This window comes from Natrix helvetica (genome assembly GCF_964273705.1).
Source record: "Natrix helvetica genome assembly, chromosome: 1".
NCBI lineage: Eukaryota > Metazoa > Chordata > Lepidosauria > Squamata > Natricidae > Natrix > Natrix helvetica.
In genome coordinates this window covers 315,341,551-315,365,825 of record NC_138548.1, presented here as the reverse complement: position 1 = coordinate 315,365,825, position 24,275 = coordinate 315,341,551, and the positions used below count along the sequence as shown (strand labels likewise).

Genomic DNA, 24,275 nt, shown 5'->3' with positions numbered 1-24,275 from the left:
TTTATTATTCAGATGATGGGGAAAACAGAAGAGAATCAGCTATGCTTGCTTTGATACTAATCAACAGGGAGGACATGAGGAAGTTTGTGTTTTAAAGCATTCTGTTCCTGGTCGAAAAACCAGGAACATGGGGATAAAAGATCATCATGCAATATAAAAGTCTTGATTGTAACATAAACTAAAATTGAAAGCAGTCAAATATGTATCCCAGATTAAAAACAATCAGTGATACTTAAATCAGTGGTAAAATCCTTAGCAAAAGTAACTCATCAGAAAAGATTCTCAGATGAATGGGAATTCCTAAAGGAGGAGATAACAAAAATACAACTGCATCTAATTCCTATCAGGAGAAAAAAAATGAAGATCCAGAAGAACCATTACTGTACACAGAAAACTTAGAGGAGGCATGGAAATAAAACAAAAATGACAAAAAATGGAAAGAGGGTGAGGCCACAAAGAAGCAGGGTTGATGGAGGAACAAAGAGAAGGACAGAAAGGAGATGGTCTTTCACTGAGGAATCTAACACTCTGCCTAAATTCCTCAGTATAACATGAGACAATTCTAGCTTATTTCATGGGAAGAGCCCTGGTAGCGCAGTGATTAGAATGCAGTACTATATTGCAGACTAACTCTGTCATTGCCAGGAGTTCAATGCTAGCCTGCTCAAGGTTTCTCAGCCTTCCATCCTTCCTTCAATCAGCGTAGCTAATAGAAAGACCCTTTGGAAATCAAAAGCTCAGAATCTTTCATTTATATTAAAAAAATTTAAATGAAAAAAAAATCAGCTGCTAACTACTTAGTGAAGAATATAAACCACTAATATGTCATTTTTAAAAAGTCAGGGCTATTCAATTTCTTTTTAGATCAGACCTCCAACAGGAAATTGTGAAGGCAATGTGATTAGATCTGATCTGGTAATCCCTCTTTACTCTGAATGTCTTGAAGCTTCCTTGGCTGAATGCATTGCATCCTAAAGCAATGAAGCAACTAATTTATAATCTGCCCAATTGTGGACAAATCCTGGAGAACTGACCAGATACAAATGTTGCCCATTTTTCAAAAAGAGGAAATAGAGGATTAAGGCAAACTCAGGCCAATCATTCAGGCATCAAAACCTGGAAGATTCTGGAGGAGGTCATAAAGATACACATTAAAAATACCAGAAATAAAACTGGATTTGTTACTATAAATCTTGCCAGATTAACTTTGTGTTTTGTATTATTTTAAATTAACATTATCTGTAGATTTCCCTCATTTATCTGCCTTTAAACAGTATATATTTTATTAACTTACTTAAAGGGTTATTAGAACTTAAAGGGTTATCAGCAAAGTACTGGACAAAATAACCAATGCAAATTAGGTGCATAAATCATGGGATTGCTATAGGCACAATATATCTTCACTTCAGTGAAGCATTTGACTAAGAACCCCATAACATGCTGATTATCCTACTTTTTAACAAAAGTAGAATTAAAAATAAAATATCTTAAGTAACTGTATCTAAAAAGAATTTCTCAATGTGCTTCCATGCATTTCTATAAAACTGAAAACGAGACGTTATGAAACACAACCAACTCTTCTGAAATACAATGTAAGTACTAGATTTGAAAGGCTTTGGGTAAGATGCCATGGATGCTTCCTATAGTGTTGAGTTTCTTGGGTTGCAAAGGAGACAATAGCACCCTGCAGGATAGCAGTAAAAATGAGCAGTCAGATGCTAAAACGAGAGGTTTCAGAAGTAGCTGCAGGAGCCTTCCTAATCAGAAATCCAAATGGAAAATTAAGGAATATACAGGTGAAACTCGAAAAATTAGAATATCGTGCAAAAGTTCATTTATTTCAGTAATGCAACTTAAAAGGTGAAACTAATATATGAGATAGACTCATTACATGCAAAGCAAGATAGTTCAAGCCGTGATTTGTCATAATTGTGATGATTATGGCTTACAGCTCATGAAAACCCCAAACCCACAATCTCAGAAAATTATAATATTGTGAAAAGGTGCAATATTCTAGACTCAAAAGTGTCCCACTCTAATCAGCTAATTAAGCCGTAACACCTGCAAAGGTTTCCTAAGCCTTTAAATGGTCTCTCAGTCTGGTTCAGTAGGAATCACAATCATGGGAAAGACTGCTGACCTGACAGTTGTGCAGAAAACCATCATTGACACCCTCCATAAGGAGGGAAAGCCTCAAAAGGTAATTGCAAAAGAAGTTGGATGTTCCCAAAGTGCTGTATCAAAGCACATTAATAAAAAGTTATGTGGAAGGGAAAAGTGTGGAAGAAAAAGGTGCACAAGCAGCAGGGATGACTGCAGCCTGGAGAGGATTGTCAGGAAAAGGCCATTCAAAAGTGTTGGGGACTTTCACAAGGAGTGGACTGAGGGTGGAGTCAAGAGCCACCACACACAGGCGGATCCTGGACATGGGCTTCAAATGTCTTCGTCTTGTCAAGCCGCTCCTGAACAACAAACGTCAGAAACGTCTTACCTGGGCTAAAGAAAAACAGACCTAGTCTGTTGCTCAATGGTCCAAAGTCCTTTTTTCTGATGAGAGCAACTTTTGCATCTCATTTGGAAACCAAGGACCGAGAGTATGGATGAAGAATGGAGAGGCACACACTGCAATATGCTTGAAGTCCAGTGTGAAGTTTCCACGGGCTGTGTTGATTTGGGGAGCCATGTCATCTGCTGGTGTTGGTTCACTGTGCTTCATTAAGACCAGGGTCAACTCAGTCGTCTGCCAGGAAATTTTGGAGCACTTCATGCTTTCTTCCACAGATGAGCTGTATGGGGATGTTGACTTCATTTTCCAGCAGGACTTGGCACCTGCCCACACTGCCAAAAGCACCAAAACCTGGTTCAATGACCGTGGGATTACTGTGCTTGATTGGCCAGCAAACTCGCCTGACCTGAACCACATAGAGAATCTATGGGGCATTGCCAAGAGAAAGATGAGAGACATGAGACCGAACAATGCAGAAGAGCTGAAGGCCGCTATTGAAGCATCCTGGTCTTCCATAACACCTCAGCAGTGCCATAGGCTGATAGCTTCCATGCCACGCCACATTGAGGCAGTAATTGCTGCAAAAGGAGCCCAAACCAAGTACTGAGTACATATGCATGCTTATACTTTTCAGAGATTCAATATTGTTCTATGTACAATCCTTGCTTTATTGATTGCATGTAATATTCTAATTTTCTGAGATGGTGGATTTGGGGTTTTCATGCGCTGTAAGCCATAATCATCACAATTATGACAAATCACGGCTTGAACTATCTTGCTTTGCATGTAATGAGTCTATCTCATATATTAGTTTCACCTTTTAAGTTGCGTTACTGAAATAAATGAACTTTTGCACGATATTCTAATTTTTCAAGTTTCACCTGTACACCAGCATTATTTTTCAGAATACCAATGTTTCATTTTTTTTAAAGAGGCAGTGGTCTGTCTGCAATCATCTTTGCTCTATTTCATCATTTTATGATCTTATTTTATAGAAGGGCAACACTGATTTATTTACCTACCCACAACTCAGAAAGACAGAAAGATTCTTGCAGCAATCCACTGATATCACAGGACCCTCATGGTAAGTTGCTGGAAGATTTTTTTCTTCTATTTTCTCTTGAAGATAGAACATAAACAGCAGTTCTCAATTATGCTACATAATTTCAATTTGAATACACCTTTCATTTTAAAATTATTTTAATACTATCCACAGGACTTTATTTATTTCGTCAAGTATGAATTAGATAACAGATATAAGTATAGATATGATTATGAATACATGAAATGAATACGAATGCAAGGGAATATTAGGACAGGGACGGTAGGCACGCTGGTGCGTTTATGAATGCCCCTTAAAGACCTCTTAGGAGTGGGGTGAGGTCAACAGTAGACAGTCTAAGGTTAAAGTTTTGGGGGTTTGGGGAAGAAACCACAGTATCAGGTAGTGCATTCCAGGCACTGACCACTCTGTTGCTGAAGTCGTATTTTCTGCAATCAAGTTTGGAGCGGTTTACCATAAGTTTGTATCTATTGTGTGCTTGTGTGTTGTTGTGGTTGAAGCTGAAGTATTCATTGACAGGTAGGATATTGTAGCAGATAATTTTATGTAGTACGCTTAGATCGGATTGAAGATGGTGAAGTTCTAAATTGTCTAAGCCCAAAATTTCAAGTCATTTCTCTGTTTCTATAGATTTCTCTATAGATTTCTTTGCTTCTATAGATTTGTTAATTGCGGTATGGCTAGTTTTGTGCAATAATGCTACAAACCATAGTATGACTAAAATTTACAGAGAGCGTACCCTTCGATAATAAAAACAATTCACAGTTACTCTTTAACATACTGTAAGATAGATTTTTTTCATGCACTTCAATTCTCCTTATACAGGTGAAACTCGAAAAATTAGAATATTGTGCAAAAGTTTATTTATTTTAGTAATGCAACTTAAAAGGTGAAACTAATATATGAGATAAATCTCATTACATGCAAAGCAAGATAGTTCACGCCGTGATTTGTCATAATTGTGATGATTATGGTGTACAGCTCATGAAAACCCCAAATCCACCATCTCAGAAAATTAGAATATTACATGCAATCAATCAATAGCAGTGCCACAGGCTGATAGCTTCCATGCTACGCCGCATTGAGGCAATAATTGCTGCAAAAGGGGCCCAAACCAAGTACTGAGTACATATGCATGCTTATACTTTTCAGAGGTCCAATATTGTTCTATGTACTTCTTTATTACATAATTTCTTTGCTAAAGAGGAATATTTCTTCCTCTTATCTCTTACTTTCTTCGGAATCTGTTTAAGAATGGTTATTTCTTTGTCTTTATATTTTAGTGGTTTCCCCCCTTTGAGCTCCTAGGACCTCATCTCTTGTGGTCTTTCTGGTTTAGATGGTTATTGCCAGAAGGTATGCTGATTTTCTGGGAGGACAGCAGAATTAGAATTAATACAGTTGTGGAGGCGGAGGCTTTCATTAAAACACATAATGCTCTCCTAGACGAAACAGGAGACAGCACACAAGATATGAAGGGAAGGACCGAGGTTCTGCCAGCAGACAGTGGGGAGGATCTAACACTGAGAAGACTTAGGTCACAAAAATGAGTTGAAACATTATTGCAATTGTTGTTATAATGTAATTCTTGGAAGTGATACAAAAAATGATTGAATATACTGATGATTTAATGTAAAATCAAAAACTGCCAATGTTTATTCAAATGTTGATGTTTTCCTATTTTTCTTTGTAAAAGTTGCGAGATTTGGGGGGATTACCACCTCCCGCATGATGTAGCTGTTAAAAAATTTTATACCTTTTTTTACCCCTTTTCCTTTAAAAAATTTGTAAAAACCAATAATTTTTTTTCAAAAAAAATATTGTTCTATGTACAATCCTTGTTTTATTGATTGCATGTCATCTAATTTTCTGAGATGATGTTGCGTTACTGAAATAAATGAACTTTTGCACAATATTCTAATTTTTCGAGTTTTACCTGTATACAGTAAGTCCTAATAATGCATCTTTCAATGTCAAAATAGTTCCCAATGAGTATTTTATTGTGTAAGCATTACTCCCGGTATATAAAATAATATTTAAAAATCATTTGAGCTAGGGTCTGTCCTAAATTAGGTCAGAGAAGTTGTTGATATAGCCCTGTTTCTGCTTATTATAATCAGCATATGCTCTCAACAGTCTTAACGTCAGTTGTTATTTGAACTCTAAAGATGTATATGGCCTGTCATCTGAGCGTAATTGTCCAAAAAAGCTTTATTTCAATACATGGTGCAAATATTATAAATAAAAACTTCGGGAAAATTCATAGCAAATTATAGTGAAGATCGGCAGCCACATGACGATGAATTCTAGCCAGTGAAGTCTGCCAGAAAAAGGAGAAATCCTAAGATTCCCAAATGTAACTCAGTGGTTAAGATTTGCCCAGCCCCATCTCTTAATCACTTTCAGAAATCGCTTCTAAGCTATTTTTCAGTTAATAGAAACCTACAACAAGTTTTATAATACAGGGTGAGTTTCCTTCAATCCTTAGCAAAAAGACTTTCAAATACAAGTTTAAGGAATTTTAAAAATTCTTTTTTGGAATAAATAGCAAAAGGGTGATTACAGCATGGAATTTTGGAAAGTTACAAACAGACTAAGGGTCTTGATGGATTTGAAATAAGTTTTTGAAATTAAGAATCCTTCCATCCTTGCTGTACTTTCGAATTCTTTAAAAAATGGCAATGTTGGATACTAGAGAGATCAGAAGGAACTAAAATTTACAATTAAAGAAGAATAACACATTTGACTTACTGATACACAGCAAAATAATTAAACAAAGAACTTATTGAAGGATATTTGTGAACAATTGTTACAGAAGTTAAGTTTAAGATTATAATTGCCATCATAGATAGTGTTTAAAAAATATCATGGAACAACTTTTTCCAGATAAGATTGAGACTTATTTGCAAGTGTATTTAAAAATGACGGATTGCATGAATGATATGGAAAGAGATGCTACACTGCTGATGTCTTAGAGGTTTACAAATAATAACAAAAAACTCCTGACTTGGATAACGTTCCTATCCTGTATTTACAAAAGAGTCTTGTTAAAGTTTTGAAGGATTTTATGAGAAGTGATAAAGAAAAACTGGAAAGCAATCCAGTTTTAGGACATTTTTAGAAGGAATTTTAAAAAATATTGTTAAAAATAAAAGGAAATAATATATTTCAATGAAATATTGGACACTGAAATTGAAAAATATACTGCCACTTCAAAAAACCCTTAGTAAGATTTATAAAAAGATTAAGATTTATATGAAATAACTGAATTTAATAGATTCCTAACATTCAATTAAAAGGCTACCTTTTATTTAAATGTCCACCATACTTTTATTAGGCTTCATTACTTTTTAATAACATTGACCATATAGTACCATTGCTTTGAAATGTACATTTCAGAAATCCACTAAGGTATCAAGAAATTAGTGTTTTAATGTTTCTCTATTGACTGATAAAGCTTTTGCTTTGAATTCAATTTTTTAAAATGAGAAGCATATAAAGCATATTTTCAAGGTAGAATTATTGTTTGTGCATCAAAAATAAGATTAAAAATAAAATGGAAAATAATTTGAAATATAAACCACAACATTATGCACACAGGTGGTAGATGCCCATCTACAACTGTATGCAGAGAAATATAGAAAAAGATATATGAATTAACTACTATTATAGCAGACGGAATTTTTATTAACATGTCTATGAAAGAGATCTTGGGAAAATGGAGAAAGAACTGGTAAGATCTTTGCTAATCATTAAAAATGAAAGAAGGCACAATAATTCCAATTATTACAGATGAAAAAGTTAAAATATATAAAATTTAAATTGAAAATTTAATTTTAAATTAAATATTGTATTAACCGATCCAAATCAAAATTGGGTCAATAGGTGAACATTCAATTATTTTCTATTTAAGGAATATGAATTCCATATTTGTTCCAAATCCATTAAATATTTACATACTGTATGTGTATACTAAAGGATATAGTTCAGTTAGTGACATAGAAAGAAAATACATGGAGTGATTTCTTCAGAAATCAATAGATGTCTATTGTCATTAGCCTTAACCCTTTGAGGAAAGGAGAATATTCTCAAAATAAATATTATTCCCAAATTAATGTATATTCTGAAGGGCGATCCAGTTTAAATATCTAGAAAATATTTTCAAAAAATTATTTCTGTGGGTTTCTTCAATTTTGATAATACCTTTACAGAAAATGAAGTTACCAATTGATGAGGAGATTCCAGTTTTTCAAATCTGGAGCTATATCATCATGCTTACAGATTGTCAAGCACTAAATACTGAAAACTAACAACAATTGGTGTTTATTTTCTAATTTGGGCAACTTTGAAATATACATATAGAGCACCTTTGGTTGGATGGACAGGATCCAAATATATTTAAACTCTACTGTCTTTGGGAACAATTATGTCAGTTAGAAAGTTATGTATCATTTAATAAAGAAAGATCTGATCCTTTTTCCATGCCAAATTAATTTTCTGGAGAAGCCCAATTTTAAATATAGGAGGAAAATGATCATGTGGAAATACTGGATGGAACCGGAGATATTGATTTTGGACCAACTGATAGCTGACGAAGATCGATTTTTTTTAAAAAAAAGATACTGTATTCTTTGTCAAGGGATGAATATATGAATGATAAAACTCAATGGCAATATTTATAATTACAACATTTGTTATCATTACATTTTTAATTTGCTACATAGTATGCTGGCGAAAGACAACACATTCTTGTTATGCAAAGACTGATCTTAATACAGCATCCACTGCATGCGAGGTATTAAACACCTTTTCTTTTCAGGTACTTTCCATGTGCCAATGATGTTCTGCATAGAATAAAGGCTATAGACCTGGTGGTGATGTAGCTTTTAAATACTATATCCAGGAGGTGCATACCTTAACATGCAATAAGGTATGAATTTAACACTGTCATAACAGTAGTAGCAGTATATTACTCATAAGCAGTACATGTGCTAATTGTGCATTAAATTAAATTGGAAATGAACTTAACTGCTTTCTTAAACATATCACTTGTTTCAATTACAATCAATTGGAAAGTTAAATGAGTCAATAAATCACAGCTGCCTATGTCTTCCTTGAAAGCATCGACAGTACATAAGGATGACTAAATAGAGAGAGATGACTCAATTAACAGGAAGTAACACTGAACTATCCATCAACCCTTTATTGTACCTCATTTCCACATGCAGTGCAATTACTCTTATCTTTTAGAGTAAGTAATCAGAAATACATTTTTCCCCCCAAATATAATATTTACTGAATTTTTTTGGAGTATAAGATGCACCTTCCCCCCAAAAAGAGGGTGAAAATTTGGGTGTGTCTTATACACTGAATGTAGCCCCACCCACCCACTGTCCCCCACTCTTTGGCCTCTGCCTACCAGCAATTTACCTCCTTGCCGCAAACGGGGAAAATGTGGCTTGCGGAGGCTACAATAGGCTAAAGCAATCCCTGCAGCATGAAACAGCTGATGATCAGGAGGTGCACTTAAACTGAAAGTGAAACTTGTTGTTTGCTCCAGGAGGCAAATTGCTGGGAGGCAGAAGCAGATTTTTTTTTCTTGTGCTAATCAGTCTGTTTGCTATTTGCTGCAAGAAGGTAAGTCAATAACTATAAATGCCTATAGAATGTTCAAATTATTAGACTTAAAGACTGCTTTATTATTGTTCTAAACAGCTTAACCAAATGAAGAAGCTTTTTAAAATAAATCTTGATCTGAAGAGGCCCAGTGCTATTGTATCTTCTTTTAAATAGCAGAGAATAACTATACTTCCAGAAAGCACATCAATTTTAACAGCATCTGTACAAGTAAAGTCTGAAATGTAACACTACGAACAGTGTATATTGTCTGTACTGTTTGCTGTTTTTTGCAAGGAGGCAAATTGCTGGCAGAGGCAGATTTTTTCCCTTGTTTTCCTCCCCAAAAGCTAGGTGTGTCTTATACTTTGGAACGTCTTATATTCTGAAAAATATGGTATTAAAAAAAATCAGCTAAAAACAGAGAAGTGTGGAGGGAACCCTTTGCAGTGGCAGCAGGGGAGCTCTTCCTTCATTTTGTTTTCTCCACTGACTTTAAGGCAACACACCTGATTTCAACACACCTGGTTTCTAATTATAAAAGAAAAATTCTGATAGAAAATCCCCCTCTCCCTCCCCCCCTTTTGTTAACTAGCAGAGAATTAGAATTTGCAGCAGCCAATTTAACAAATGATTGATAATAAAAAGGAGTAGGCTTGAATTTCAACAAACCAATAGCAGAGAAGCTGAAAGAGTAGCAATGCTCAGGCAGCCTCACCAGCCCAGCAGAGCAGTGGTGGGTTGCAGGTGGTACACCCCGGTATGGGCGTACTGGAGCCTGCCCAGAGCAGCAGATATCATTCCAGTATGGTGCTCCAGAGGGTCCACCCCCCCGCCCGAGCGCCTAACTGTCCTTTAAAGCCTTCGGCGCTTCCGCGCACGGCGCATACAGCACCTGCGTGATGCTTTGATGAGCTGCTGGAGCATCACAGAGCTTGCGGAAGAGTCGCTGGCAGCTACAATGCATGCGCACGCTGTGCGCGTCCATGTGGGCGATGCTGGGCCCATTCCAACCGTACTGGCTGGAATGGGTTCCGGAACCCACCATTGCAGCAGAGATACAGAAAGCCTACTGCAAGCCAGCATCTGATCTAGCACCTTCCTTCCTCCCTCCCTCAGCATATAGACTGAGGGACCATGCAAAGCCAGTTTTACAGTTCATAAGAGCAGCTGGCAGCAACAGCTAACAATTTTGTTGTAAGCTCAAGCAACAAAACAGAATAATGTTGTTCATAATTGCTGTTCAGCAATTATTCAAACATACAGTATACATCACACATACTGTAATATGGCATAGGGTAAGTGAAAAATATTACGGCAGAGGTTAGGAAATAAATTTGTTAAACGTTCATACCATAAAGGCCTTCCAAAAACATAGGAAAGCTCGCAGTCTCTTTGTTGATGGTCTTACCACTTCTTTTATATTTTTTTATTAAATAAATTTTTAACAAGGTAAAGCATTACAAACATTAGAGAAGAAATAAAGAAAAGAAAAATAATGAATGAATAAGAAAGAAAGTGAAGAAGATGATAAAGACACAGCTTCCTACCTTTTTAGCGATAGTTATAAATGTATTTACATTTTGTTCCCATATTTATTTATCAAACTTGTATGCCACCCATCTCAAGGTGACTCTGGCTTGAAGATTACATATAATTTCCTTCTTTCCATAATCTAGCTTTTCTTAGTTGTCAAACCCATAAATCTACCAATTTCTTTTTTTTTTCTTTCTTTCAGCAAAAAATCCATAAAGGGTTCCCGGGCACTAACAGATTAGCTTATTGTTGTTTCCCTAATCAGACAAATCAATTTTTTGTCTAACCATTTCTGTTAATTCTGTCATCTTCACCAACCATTCCTCCATTACAAATATTTCATAATCGTTCCAGTGTCCTGTTCTAGAAAGAGAAGTTTTTGTTCCGGTTAAATATTGATCTTCAAAATTATTTCTAAGTGGTCTGTTTCTCATGAGAACTGATTCGCAATACCAAGAGCTTGGAAGGTATTCTAAGTGCCCGTTTTATAAGCTAAAGAACATTTGCTAATTGCATCCTTGTGGGTTCTCTCTCTGTCTTCATTCCTGGGTTCAGAAATTGGCTATAGAATAGTAATGTAACAGAAATACTGAAGAAAAGAAGAAAATTTCCAGGCAGAAATTTCCAGTCCTGACTTAGGGTGTTTCTTTTAGTTAAAATTGGACTTCTTTTGCTTTAACAGTGACCAAGCATTGGAAAATTTGTGTCTACCGTACATTATCACTGCTCAGGAGAGAAATTCTTTCATATTTTAAATAAGGATTTAGTACAGGGGTGAAATTCAGCAGGTTCTGACAGATTCTGGAGACCCAGTAGCAGCAATTATGAGTAGTTCGGAGAACTAGCAAATACCACCTCTGGCTGTCCCCAGAGTGGGGTGGGAATAGAGATTTTGCAATATCCTTCACTTGGAGTGGGGTGGGAATGGAGATTTTGCAGTCTCCTTCCCCTGCAATGCCTACCAAGCCATGCCCACAGAACCTGTAGTAAAAAAAATTGAATTTCTGATTTAGTATTTATTGTTACGAATGAAATAGTTGAAATACATCATGTCTTTGTAAACTACTGGGATTTGCCTCTTCGTTTTTAATTGTTTATTCAAAAAGATTTAATAAACAAAAAAGAAAAATAAATATTAATTAAATGGAATTATAATTGCAGTTACTGACAGTCTGGCAACATTAGGTCCAACAAGTCACAAAGACTTGAAAGCAACTGGACAACAAAAACTGTGCAAAATATATGAAAAGTATTACAGACTTCCTAACTAGAATGTTTTTGGGTGGAATTAAATAGGCAACAAGAAATGTACTAGACAATAATGTATTAATTCACGGAAGATCTCTTGTGAATTATGAACAAATTACTCAGTTTTCTGGCATCACCCTCACCATCAGCTTAGCCCATTCTTCCTAGTAATATTTAATCAGTTAAAAAAAACAGAGATTGATTTTTTGGGGGGGGCTCACATATTTATGATCTATACCAGCAGTTATCAACTAAAGTCCAAATGAATATTTCTGCTATAATAATATTACAACTAGACAAAACTAGATCTAAAAACAAAAGAAAATTAGAATAATTAGGCCCAGAGGATTTGACTATAGAAATTGCATCCATGTATGTACTTAATATTCATCTTATCTATTTGAAGAGCCTTGTGATTTAAATAACAGTTGCACAATATTTAAGTTGCCTTTTCTGGGCATGATGCCCAACTAAATGATAAGTATCTGATTTACAGATAGAACTCATGAAGGAAGAGAAACTAGATTGTTAGTATGACAACATAAGTGAATTAAATTGCGCATCTGCTGCAAATAAATGGAGCAATCAGCTCCACCTATTTACAATCAGATGGATTTACACAGCATGACAACCATAATGTAGTATCCTGTTCTTAACTGAACATATGTGAACTCAAACTGTTGTCATAAACTATCCCTTTCTTTTCTTACTTTGTTTATTTTGAGCCCAGCCATAGAATCAGGAATCCAGAGAAAGGGGGGGGGGGGAACTGTGTTAGTGGTGCATGCTAGAAAAAGTGTCTAATACAGAGAATTGTGTTTTAATTCTTCTAATTTATTTGTACATTAAATGATTAACAATGAATTTCATACCTTTTTCAGGAAACGTCACTTCACTGTTTTCCTCTAGAATACTTAAAATATCCACGATGCCAGATTTCAGGCCAATAAAAAGTGATCTGTCCTGAAATATGCATATATAAATATTATATTAGTTTGCCGAATGTAAATGTTGCCTACTTTGTTTATAGTTTAGTCCACAGTAAAAAAAAATTGGGCTCAGAATGAGCAACGGCTTTATCATAGCTCTCAAATCATAGTTTTTTCATCTAATAAAAACACAAAAAACGGGTGTGTTTTCAGCTTCTGTTCCTAGTTTTTCTCTGTCCTGACACAGAAGAATCAAAACAACTATGTACATGAAACTCAAGCGTTAAGCATATATTAGTTAAAGTGTTTCCCATACAATTTCCCAAATATCTACTGGTATTGTTCCACACTTTCACTATTAACAGCATTATTTTATAAAAGGTAAAGGCAGTTCAGTGTCATTAGTTAAAAATTATGATAAATAATATGTCATACGGGAATATCTATAAGACAATTTGGCAAGTCCGGCTTCCGACCCGGTCACAGCACGGAGACGGCCTTGGTCGCGTTGGTGGATGATCTCTGGAGGGCAAAGGATGGGGGTTGTTCCTCCATCCTTGTCCTATTAGACCTCTCGGCGGCTTTCGATACCATCGACCATGGTATCCTATTGCGCCGTCTGGAGGGGTTGGGGATCGGGGGCACCGTATTGCGGTGGTTCCGCTCCTACCTCTCTGGCCGGACGCAATGTGTGTTGACAGGGGAGCAGAGGTCGACCCCGAGGCCCCTCACTTGTGGGGTCCCACAGGGGTCGATCCTCTCGCCTCTCCTGTTCAACACATATATGAAACCGCTGGGCGAGATCATCCGTGGTTTTGGGGTGAGATATCATCTGTACGCTGATGACACTCAGCTGTATTTTTCCACCCCAAACCACCCCAACGAGGCTGTTGAAGTGATGTCCCGTTGTCTGGAAGCCGTGCGGGTCTGGATGGGTGACAACAGGCTCAAGCTCAACCCCTCCAAGACAGAGTGGCTGTGGCTTCCGGCACCCCGGTACAACCAGCACATTCCATCGCTGGCCATCGGGGATGAACAATTAGCCCCGGTGGAACGGGCACGCAATTTGGGCGTCCTCCTTGATGCCCGGCTGGCTATGGAAGATCATGTGGCAGCCGTGGCGAGGGGGACATTCCACCAGGTTCGCCTGGTGCGCCAATTGCGACCCCTTTTGGACCGGGAGGCCCTGCACACAGTCACTCACGCGCTGGTGACGTCTCGCCTGGACTACTGTAATGCTCTCTACATGGGGCTCCCCTTGAGGTGCACCCGGAGACTGCCGTTGGTCCAGAATGCAGCCGCGCGGGTAATTATGGGGAGATCGAGGTTCTCCCATATAACACCGCTCCTGCGCGAGCTGCACTGGCTTCCTGTGGCCTACCGGGTGCGCTTCAAGGTGTTAGTTACCATCTTCAAAGCGCTCCATGGCATAGGGCCTAGTTACCTGCGGGATCGTGTCCTGCCCCATACATCCCTGCGACCCATTCGCTCACACAGAGAGGGTCTCCTCCGGGTGCCGTCCTCTAGAGATTGTCAGAGGGCGGTGCCCAGGAGTAGGTCCTTCTCTGTGGCGGGCCCTACCCTTTGGAACGACCTCCCCCCAGACATTAGAACAACAACCGATCTCCGCTCCTTCCGCAGTAAACTGAAGACCCACCTGTTTCGGCTAGCCGGCCTGGCATAATTCGACAACTTTTCCACCCCTAGGTCATTTTTAATTGTCAATTTTAGTTTTTAAACTATTAATGTTATTTATTGTAATTATTTATTTATTTTTTACCTCCTCTGACACTGTGCTAACTGTTGCTTGTGTACGTCGCCCCGAGTCCCTGTGGGGAGAGGGGGCGACTAATAAGTTTAAATAAATAAATAAATAAATAAATAAATAAATAAATAAATAAATAAGAATTATATTACTTTAGGAAAAATCTCCATCTAATAGTGAAAGCTGAAAGACATCTGGTCATATCTATTTTATACCATTTTTTTTAACCATTTTTAAAAACTTTGTATGTGGTAGAAGTGCTCATCATTCAAGAGTCTTGAATAAATTCAGAAATCTAGCCAGATATATCAAACAACAACGTATAGGATCCATACAACACAATTAGAGGAATCATAAAGAAACAAGCAGTTATAATGAATAAATAAGTACATTTCTTTCAATGATATGCCATTCAACTCTTACACTGACAATATTATACAACTATTCCTATTACTCACAAGCCTTGTGAAAACAGTGGCTTCGTTCGGCACATAAACTTGAAACACCAGTTCCAGAGTAGGTAAACTCCTGTAGTGAATCAATTTGTATTTTGGTTTCTGGCACATGATTACCAGTTGATGATGGATTATATCATGTTGCAAATGGATGATCTAAATATTGAATGTATTTTTGAATAAAAACAATTTGTAAGTGATTATATAAATTAAAAATAAAAACAAATGTGAAAAATTAATGGATTAAATGGATTAATACTTCTATATAGTTTTTGGAAACAAAACACTAATATTTAAGGGATATGTTTTTAATATAAGCTTAACACTATTCTTACAAAAGAAGTCTGCAACTCACAAATGTGATTGCACTTTTTTATTATTATTGTTAATAAAACCACATAGGCTGACCCAGAATGGTTGCTTGGCAGACTTCCCAAATTCACTGTAACAGATAATGGCCATATAAGCCCTGTAAATAAATATTCCTTTTATATAAACAAATAAATATCAAATGGGGTCCGGAGCGTGTTATTGATTTTATGCTTATCATGACATTTAAACTCAGTGAATCAGACAAACTTTTACTTCCATTTCTAGTAATTTCAGTAACCTCAACCCTTATTTTTTTCTGAATTCCAGAACTATCAGTCATGGGAAAAACCATGCCAGATTTGATGTTTAATACATAACACTTTAGGAGTTGGTAAAACAAGTGTTTATGGATATTGGAATTTTGTGGTTGAAAAAAAATCCCCTCTGGAGTAACTGAAGGAATCCTTTGTGTGCAATACAGATCACTGTGTATATATGCAACTTTCTGTGCAATCAAACAACTGTGTCTCAATCTTTATTACAAAAGGGCAGAGCAAATCAAGATTGTCACTGCATTAATTGGTTTGCTAGCTGCGCTGAAGATTTACTGCGCAGGTCACAGTTCTTATCTGCAAGTGATTTAGTGCACCTGCTCCTTCACATTCCTTCTTAACTTTCTCTTCTGATCTTCTGTTCGCCTGCCGAAGAAGACAGGCACATAGCTTTGCCAAGATGCAATTAATTCAGTTAGCAAGTTTTGTATTTTTATTTTCTTTTATATTAAAATGTTTTTATTAGATCTTGCTTCGGGTTTATTTTCGCTTTTTTCAAAAGTATGCTACAGGGGACGCCAAGATTCACACCTCCTTAATTCAGGGCGGAATTCACACCCTAACAGATAGTAGCAGAGGATGGTTGATTTATGGCTTTTCCTTATTAGTTACTGAAATGGTAATTTTTGCGCAACTATACTGACAGTTTTTAACATTGCAAAATGGATGAAGGCTTGCCCAGTGTAGCAGATCCTGGTGATATCCATTTCACACAACTAAACCTTACTTGAAAACCACGACCACAAAAATTTATAATGTTAAGTGGTATTATACTGAATCTTGAAACAAGAAACTGGCTACTGACTAACTTTGAAACAAGAAACTGAATATGTGTCAGGTCCCATAGATCTCTATCGGGATCTTGCCATTCTGGGGGGAGGGAGGCTTGGGATTATGCTTGCAATGGGATTTTCCTTTGTGCCTTTCTCTGCTTTGATGTACCTGTTGTGGCCTATTGGCCGCCAGCCCCTCCAGCAGCCGAATCAGAGGAAGAGGAGGCAGCATGGGAGTCAGGATCAGCATCTGGGCAACCTGGGAACTCCGAGGGGTTAAGAGGGAATGGAGGTGGCTAAGAGAGAGAGAGAGAGGAAGAGGTGGAGCCTGGGCAAATCCATCAGCCCTCAGATGGAGAGTCAACAGCCCCCAGGTCTAGAGGTGGTTGATGAAGAAGAGGAACATCTGGGTCCAGTGCCTGACGCCCGGTTGCACAGAAGGCAGAGAAGGAGAGAGCAGTGGAAAGCCTTGGGCAGATCCTGGGGAGGATGAGCCACCGCTATTAATAAGGCTCCAACCTAGTTCTGGTGATAAAAGGGAGGGGGATGTGAATAGGTGTGGCAGACAACCATTCATCTTCCAGACCGCCTTCTTAGCCTGTGAGAGAAACTTTTTGCGGGGACTGCTGGCATTCCTAATAAAGGAATCTTTTGAGTTTACATCAGAGGCTTTGTCGTTTGGGGAGCTGGGTCAGAACAGAACCTTTGGGAAGTTGGGAGGGGGGAAGAATGTGCCTTGGTCCATCTGTTTTGTCTCAAAACTGGAGGAGTGAGATTGTGGCGCTTGGGAACTGCCTGTTATCACATTCTCAGCTGGAAGATCTCACAACATCTTTGTATCTTGGGATTGGCTCAAAGATGATCTGGATATTTGGAGAGGCCTTGAAAGGAGCAGTTAAACCTAATGCTCCAGCATGGGAAATTCAGATTCTGCCTGCACTCTCTCTGTTATCACTGTCTTCCAATAAAGGTTTATTTTTAAATGCTGATTGTTTCAAGAGTGCTGCTTTCTTCAGAAAGCTGGCAAGAAAGGACCTTACATTATGTTTGTGCATATATTTGGCATTAAATTAAAAGAAATATTAGGAAAGATGCACTTACAGGATCTTCATAGGTAGCCATCTCATAATATACCAAGTTTTGAACAGATGTATGGAGAAATAGAATTCTTCCATCCTTTTAAAATAAATATTATACCGAATATGATGAAAATCTGCTATACCACACGAACACTCACAAACACATGTATGGAAATTCACAAACTGGAATTTTCTGTGGGAGTATTATGGGATGCTTTCTCATCCTACCACTGTGTTCTGGAGGCAATGATTTTGTGCTATTCATTTTATATGAATAAGCTGCTTAGAATGTTTAAATCGAAAATAAATGTTTTATAGATCAAGGTTTTTCAAAGGTGTTTCATGGAACTCTAGTGTTTCCGAGGAATTTGATGTGGTTTCTGGAAAGACTAAGGGGGGGAAAAATCATTCAGATGCAACCAACTTTTTATCTCTAAAGTTTTGCCCCTGGATCAAGGATTCTGGGAAGTTTTAAACTTACAAGTACTGCTGCCTGAAAAAATCCACAGCCCTTGTTATATATATTAGCAGTTTAATAAAAGTCACCAAATAAAAATCTAATGACTAAATCTTAAATTCAATGAGTCACAACTATCAAAATATAAGAGAATCACTCTAGAAACCACTTTTCTCTCTATAAGAGAAAAACTCTGTGGCAAATTGAAATAATGTAATTTCACATCTCATATGTACATTAATGAATGGATGAGATACAAAGTTGCTTATCCTTGCTTTCAGTAATCCCAAAATGATGTACATAAGTGTATTGTACTGATGTACTGATTATACTGTTAAAAGGTTTCTTTTAAGGTACTGAACAAGTAAACATTTCATACTGCATTTTACATAATGCCTAAACACCCAAACCACTAAAATATGTATTTATATCTAACTTAATTAATTGCTATACTTGCTCAAAATACACTAAACACCTCAAATATAATTACAGGTTGTCACCTAGTATGAAAGACAAGGAATATAAATCTATGAAAACTTGTGCCCAATAATTAAACTCATCTAAATGAATACAACTAAGTTTAATCTTGTTTAATTTCAATTTTACTCAATGGAATTTTGATTGACTCAAAATCATAATTTAAATAATTGGATGAATTTTAAGTACTCCCTAGAAAAATAAAATTTCAGTGTTCCTTAGAATCACAGAATGTTAGGTTTAGAACAGACTCTGGCAATCCACTGTCCAGTTAGGCAACCCCTAATATTGCATCTCTGGCACATGGCATTCCGCCTCTTTTTAATAATACTTCCATCACTAGAGAGATCACCACTTCTCCTGGCAATCTACTCCATTGCCAAACAACTCTTACCATTAGGATCCCCCACCCCTCTGATATTACGCTAAAATCTACTTGTTTGCAATTTGAACACACTTTCTTCTCCTATCTTCTGGAACAAATCTGAACATTTCTAAATCACAATTCTTTACATGTTTGAAAATAGCTTTCATGTGTCTATATATTCTTCTCTTCTACAGGCTGAACACAGCCAACACTTCAAATAATTCCTTATAGCTTTTTGAATTCCAGATGCTTATAATTTTGGTTGCAGTCTTATGGACATATTTTGCCAATCCTATCTGCTCATCTGATACTATTTTATAATCTTTATGCAGTGGGTCACCCTTCCCCCCCCTTCATCTCCTTGGGTGAGTTGGCTCATTTTCCTCAATCTCAGTTGCTCATTTTCTTTCATACTCAACTTTTCACCTTTCATATCAACCAATATGTTAGATGAGACTAAATGTGCCTTATCGTTCCGCATCTTTTTTCTCACACTGATCCAGTTTTGATTTTTTTAATATGATTCTACTTTACCTTTATTAGACTGTGACTCATATTACTTTCTTGAAAAGTATAATTCAGTATGTGATGATACTTCAGAACATATCAGTAACATGTGAGCTCTATTAGGTAAGCCAGACTATAAAGTCAATTCAACAGGAAGACTAAAATTACTTTTATTAAGATTGATTACATTAACAGAATTTTGCAAAACTGATTGTGTGTACCACTTTCTTAATGATCAGTGATTTATGGAGGAATATTTTTATTTGTAATATTTGTGAAACATGCCAAAACTATTATCATTTTCAAATAAACTCCAATAGCAAATATAAACAAATCTATCCAGCTGTGTTTTTACCTGCATACCGAGAACCAGAAATTCCTGATTATCTGCAAACACCATTCCTTCATCTACCAAGTAACATAATGGTGAGGACAAGCTGCAGAGGCATTCACATTTCGCTGAAGTCCTAAAGTTCTTTTTTTGTGTATGTTGAAAATATCCATTTTTCTCAATACATCTAGGAAGATATATTGAGATACCTTTTAATCAATAAGTATCTATCAGTTGTAAGTCAATTTACTTGTATAGCAGAGACAACAGTTTCATAAAACAATTTTGATCAATGTTGTTTTGCATTTACCAGACAAAACTATTAATTATCAATTGTTAATCATAATACTACAATGTGAACATATAATTTTCCTAATAGTTATTCCATTCCAACACCAAAAGTGAGCCAACACCTGCAAATTACTATTTCAACATGGTTGGCAGTAGCTTTTTCCCTTCCCAAAGAAGCTGTTTCCCTGAGTTGTTGAGAGTCTAGCAGCATATAAATTTAATAATTCATTATTATTTCAAGAGGTTGCATGTGGAAATATAGTAGCCCGTAGTCAGGGATCACACTTTAAGCCAGAGTTCTAATTTTAATTTCTGCTCTGATCAGATGTTTCAATAATTTGCTTAAATTCTCAGATAATGACTTTATTTGCATGATATGACTGACTCAGCCAGCCAGCCAACTCTCTTAGGTAAGTACTTAGCCCTCTGCACTGGCAACACAATCAGTTGATCAGATCTCATGGAGAGCAGTCTTACAGCTACTCCAAAAAGGTAATTGGAAAGCTCTTATTTCTGGGTTTTTAAATTATTAATATTATGAAACAAAATAGGCTTCTGCTTGAATGTAAAATTGAGATTGTCTGGCCATTGTGATGTGAAAGGGATAGGGAGAACACAGTCCTATTAGTTATCTTTGATCTCTTTGTAGGATGTCAGCTGGACTTGCATCAGCCATTAGCAATTTTCATTCTTTCCTTTCAGGCCATGCCCAGAAGATGTTACTGAGTAATTATGATACCTTAAACATTGATCTGGCTCCTCCAAAGAGCTAAATAAAGTAGTCTTGACAATTTTCTCCAACAACACTGTGCAGAAGCATATTTTTTCATTCTTTCTGATTCTTCAGATCTTTTTCCAACTGTATGATTATGAAAGGCTTTCTGAAAAAGCCCAGTCTCTATTTTCTGGAAATCTATTTGGTGGGGACTATCACAAGATTAGACCATCTTCCTTCTGAATCAGAAACTACTTAGTTTTTCCATTATTACCAATTACTGCAGCATAAGAAATAACATTTCTACGTTTTCATGCACAGCCTTAAACAACCTAAAAATACAGTTCACATACTATGACATAAACTTTTGCCTTTTCATTTGTAATTAAACCTACACCTTCACATCCCTACATCATTCAACTCTCTTCCACTGGATTAGATCATTTTTTTCTTCATAGAGAGTACTTTGCAAATTAATATAGAGTATTTAAATCCTACCACCATAATGTTCTAATGCAGATACACAGTACTATGCACATGTTACCTCTGTGTTGAAAGTCCTGTACTGTTTTCAGTTTTATTCTGGTCACCATATATAATGTTGCCTTCGACCTAAATATTTTAGGACATGACTAAGGAGCCATGACTGGGTACTGATATCTGGGGAAACCTCTTAAAAATTAGATAAAAGGATATGGAGGTTTTGAAAGAGGTCAGGTGTGTGCCAGGTGCTCCTGCCAGCAGAGACAAGAGGAGTATTCTTAAGATAGTCAGGATTGCAAGTAAGAACTCTGACGTTGATGCTATTATACATATTATCTGTCCCAAAAAGATGTACTTTATGTGCAGAATGACTTCCAGAGCTTGGGGTATGAACTTAGTAGTGTAGGTTGTAGGCTTATCGTTTCAGAGGTTATACCAGTATATAAGGAACAAAAAGGGAAGGGCCAGCTTGTAGCAGAGTTTAATGTGTGGCTAAAGGAGTGGTGTAAAAGGAAAGGTTTTGGTTTTATTAGTCATGATGCCTGCAGCTGGTCCAATGAAAAACTGTACAAAAGAGATGGTTTGCACCCATCCAAGAAAGGGAGTGAGTTACTTGGCATTAAATTCACAGATTTTCTGGATAAACATTTAAACTGAACAGCGGGGACAGAGAATTAATTGATACAGAACATTTCTGTCTCCAGCAATCTAAAACTCATAGGGTTATCAGTGCATGTAACATAGATGTTTGTGCGGGTAAGATTATCACTCCTGCTGTCAAGCAAAACCAAGCATTTAATAGTGAGTGCCATACCATGTGCACGAATCATACAAGTGGCAAGAAAATAGGGGCAGTCAGGCATAACACAGGTTATGTAGACAGTAAACACAGGGTCAATCAAAACAGACTCAAATGTCTATACACCAATGCACAGAGTATGAGGAATAAACAGGGTGAATTAGAAATTCAAGTAAATTAGGGCAGATATGATATTGTTGCCATTACAGAAACTTGGTGGGATGAAACCCACAAATGGAACATACAGCTAGAAGGATTTAAATTATTTAAAAGAAATAGACCAAATAAAAGAGGAGGTGGAGTTGCACTATATATAAGAAATAACTACATCTCTACAGAAATAGAGCACAACAATGATGAGAACTATCTTATTTATTTATTTATTTTATTTATTTGATTCAATTTATCAGTCGCGCCCTCTCCGCGAAGGGACTCGGGGCGACGTACAATCAATTATAAAAGCATGTGGCATCTTGAATGCATTTGGGTCAATATTAAAGGTTGTGAGGGAAATGACATTGCCATAGGTCTATACTACAGGCCACCCAACCAAGCAGAGGAAGTAGATGAACTTTTTGCTAGTCAGCTAAATAAGGTATGTAGGAAGCACATCACAATAGTAATGGGGGATTTTAACTACCCTGACATGAACTGGGAAACAAACTCTGCACCAAGTGGAAGATCCAACTTTGTTTCCCAAAAGGAGAGACTTAATTCTCACTAACAGAGAGGAAATGATAGAAGGTGTTGAAGCTACAGGAACCTTGGGGGCAAGCAATCATGTAATATTGGAATTCAACATTACGCAAACACAAGTAGTAGAACAAAGTCAAACTAGAGTATTGGACTTTAAGAGAGCTAATTTCAATAAACTTAGAGAGAGCTTGGGAAGGATTCCAGGGATAAGACTCCTCAAGGGGAAAACAACTCAAGAAGCTTGGGAAATTTTGAAAAATGAGATTATAAAAGCCCAGTCTAGCACAATACCAATGAAGAAGAAAAATAACAGCTCCCAAAAGAAAACAGTCTCACAATGAAGAAAGGCTTGCCACAAAAGTAAAAAATAACAAAAAAAGCTTCTTTCAACATGTTAAAAACAAGAAAAAAGTTAAGAAAACAATTGGTCCATTGTTGGGAGAAAATGGCAAGAAGGTGACAAGCAACAAGGAGAAAGCAGAACTACTTAACTCATTTTTTGCATCTGTCTTTACACAAAGGGAAAAAACAGTCCAACCTACCAAAAACATCACCATAAAAATCAGATTAGGAATACAAGCTGAAATAGGGAAGAAAATGGTAAGTGAGCACCTGTCTACCCTAGATGAGTTCAAATCACTAGGACCGGATGGATTATACCCCAGGGTTCTGAAGGAACCAGCAGACAAGATCTCAGAACCACTGAACTATATCTTTCAGAGATCCCAAGACTCTGTTTTAGGCCCAGTGTCAGGCCTGTAGGTATGTTTCTTTTAGGATCTTTGGCCTGCCACACTTTCTTATAATTTCCTATGCTGTTTCATTAGTGTAGTAGTTGGGAGGGGGAAATAGAAAGGAGTAGAATTGTGGAATGTTTTGTTGTCATTCTTTCTAGAAGCTCAAGCTCATCTTTTGTCTCCACACCTCGACACCTGACCAGAAGCAGAGGGGTGTAGATGCCAGCGTGGAAGATGATGATTGGAACATGTGATGGATTTGTGGCTGTGGGGATAAGATCATGAACTTTCAACTGGGTGGAATTCCAGGAAGAAGATCAGAGTTGGAATTCCATAGATGTGCTAACTTGCCTGCATGATTAAATTGGAACTTTAAGGATGATTCTGCCTTGGTCTCTGATTGATTTCATGCATGGTATTTAGAACGCTGACACCCAGTACTCTTCAACATCTTCATCAATGATCTGGATGAGGGGATAAATGGGGAACTCATAATATTTGCAGATGACACCAAGATGGAAGAAATAGCTGACACAGATAGGCTTAAGATACAGAAGGATCTTGACAAACTTGAACATTGGGCACTATCTAACAAAATGAAATTCAATGGTGAAAAAAAAAAGGTTCTACATTTAGGCAAGAAAAAAAATGCACATGTACAGTATAGGTCAGTGATGGCGAACCTATGGCACGCGTGCCACAAGTGGCACGCGGAGCCATTTGTCAGGGCACACGAGGCGCTGCCCTGTCAGCTGGCCAGCGCGCATGCACGCGCTGGCCAGCTGAGTTCATCTTTTTAAA

General features: G+C 37.1%; 1 protein-coding gene across 1 annotated transcript in view; it reads right to left on the bottom strand.

Annotated features, from left to right (window-relative positions):
• LOC309399522 (WD repeat-containing protein 87-like) overlaps positions 1 to 24,275 on the bottom strand; it is a gene marked incomplete at its 3' end in the record, with an annotated part of 47,729 nt that overhangs the window by 3,412 nt on the left and 20,042 nt on the right. Inside the window, exons 13-18 of the mRNA XM_081967421.1 lie at positions 21,304 to 21,371; positions 19,778 to 19,940; positions 17,637 to 17,711; positions 15,122 to 15,274; positions 12,842 to 12,932; positions 3,529 to 3,625 (exon numbers count right to left, since the gene is read on the bottom strand). Coding sequence (XP_081823547.1) covers positions 3,529 to 3,625; positions 12,842 to 12,932; positions 15,122 to 15,274; positions 17,637 to 17,711; positions 19,778 to 19,940; positions 21,304 to 21,371 — 647 coding nt within the window. The remainder of the gene's footprint in view (positions 1 to 3,528; positions 3,626 to 12,841; positions 12,933 to 15,121; positions 15,275 to 17,636; positions 17,712 to 19,777; positions 19,941 to 21,303; positions 21,372 to 24,275) is intronic.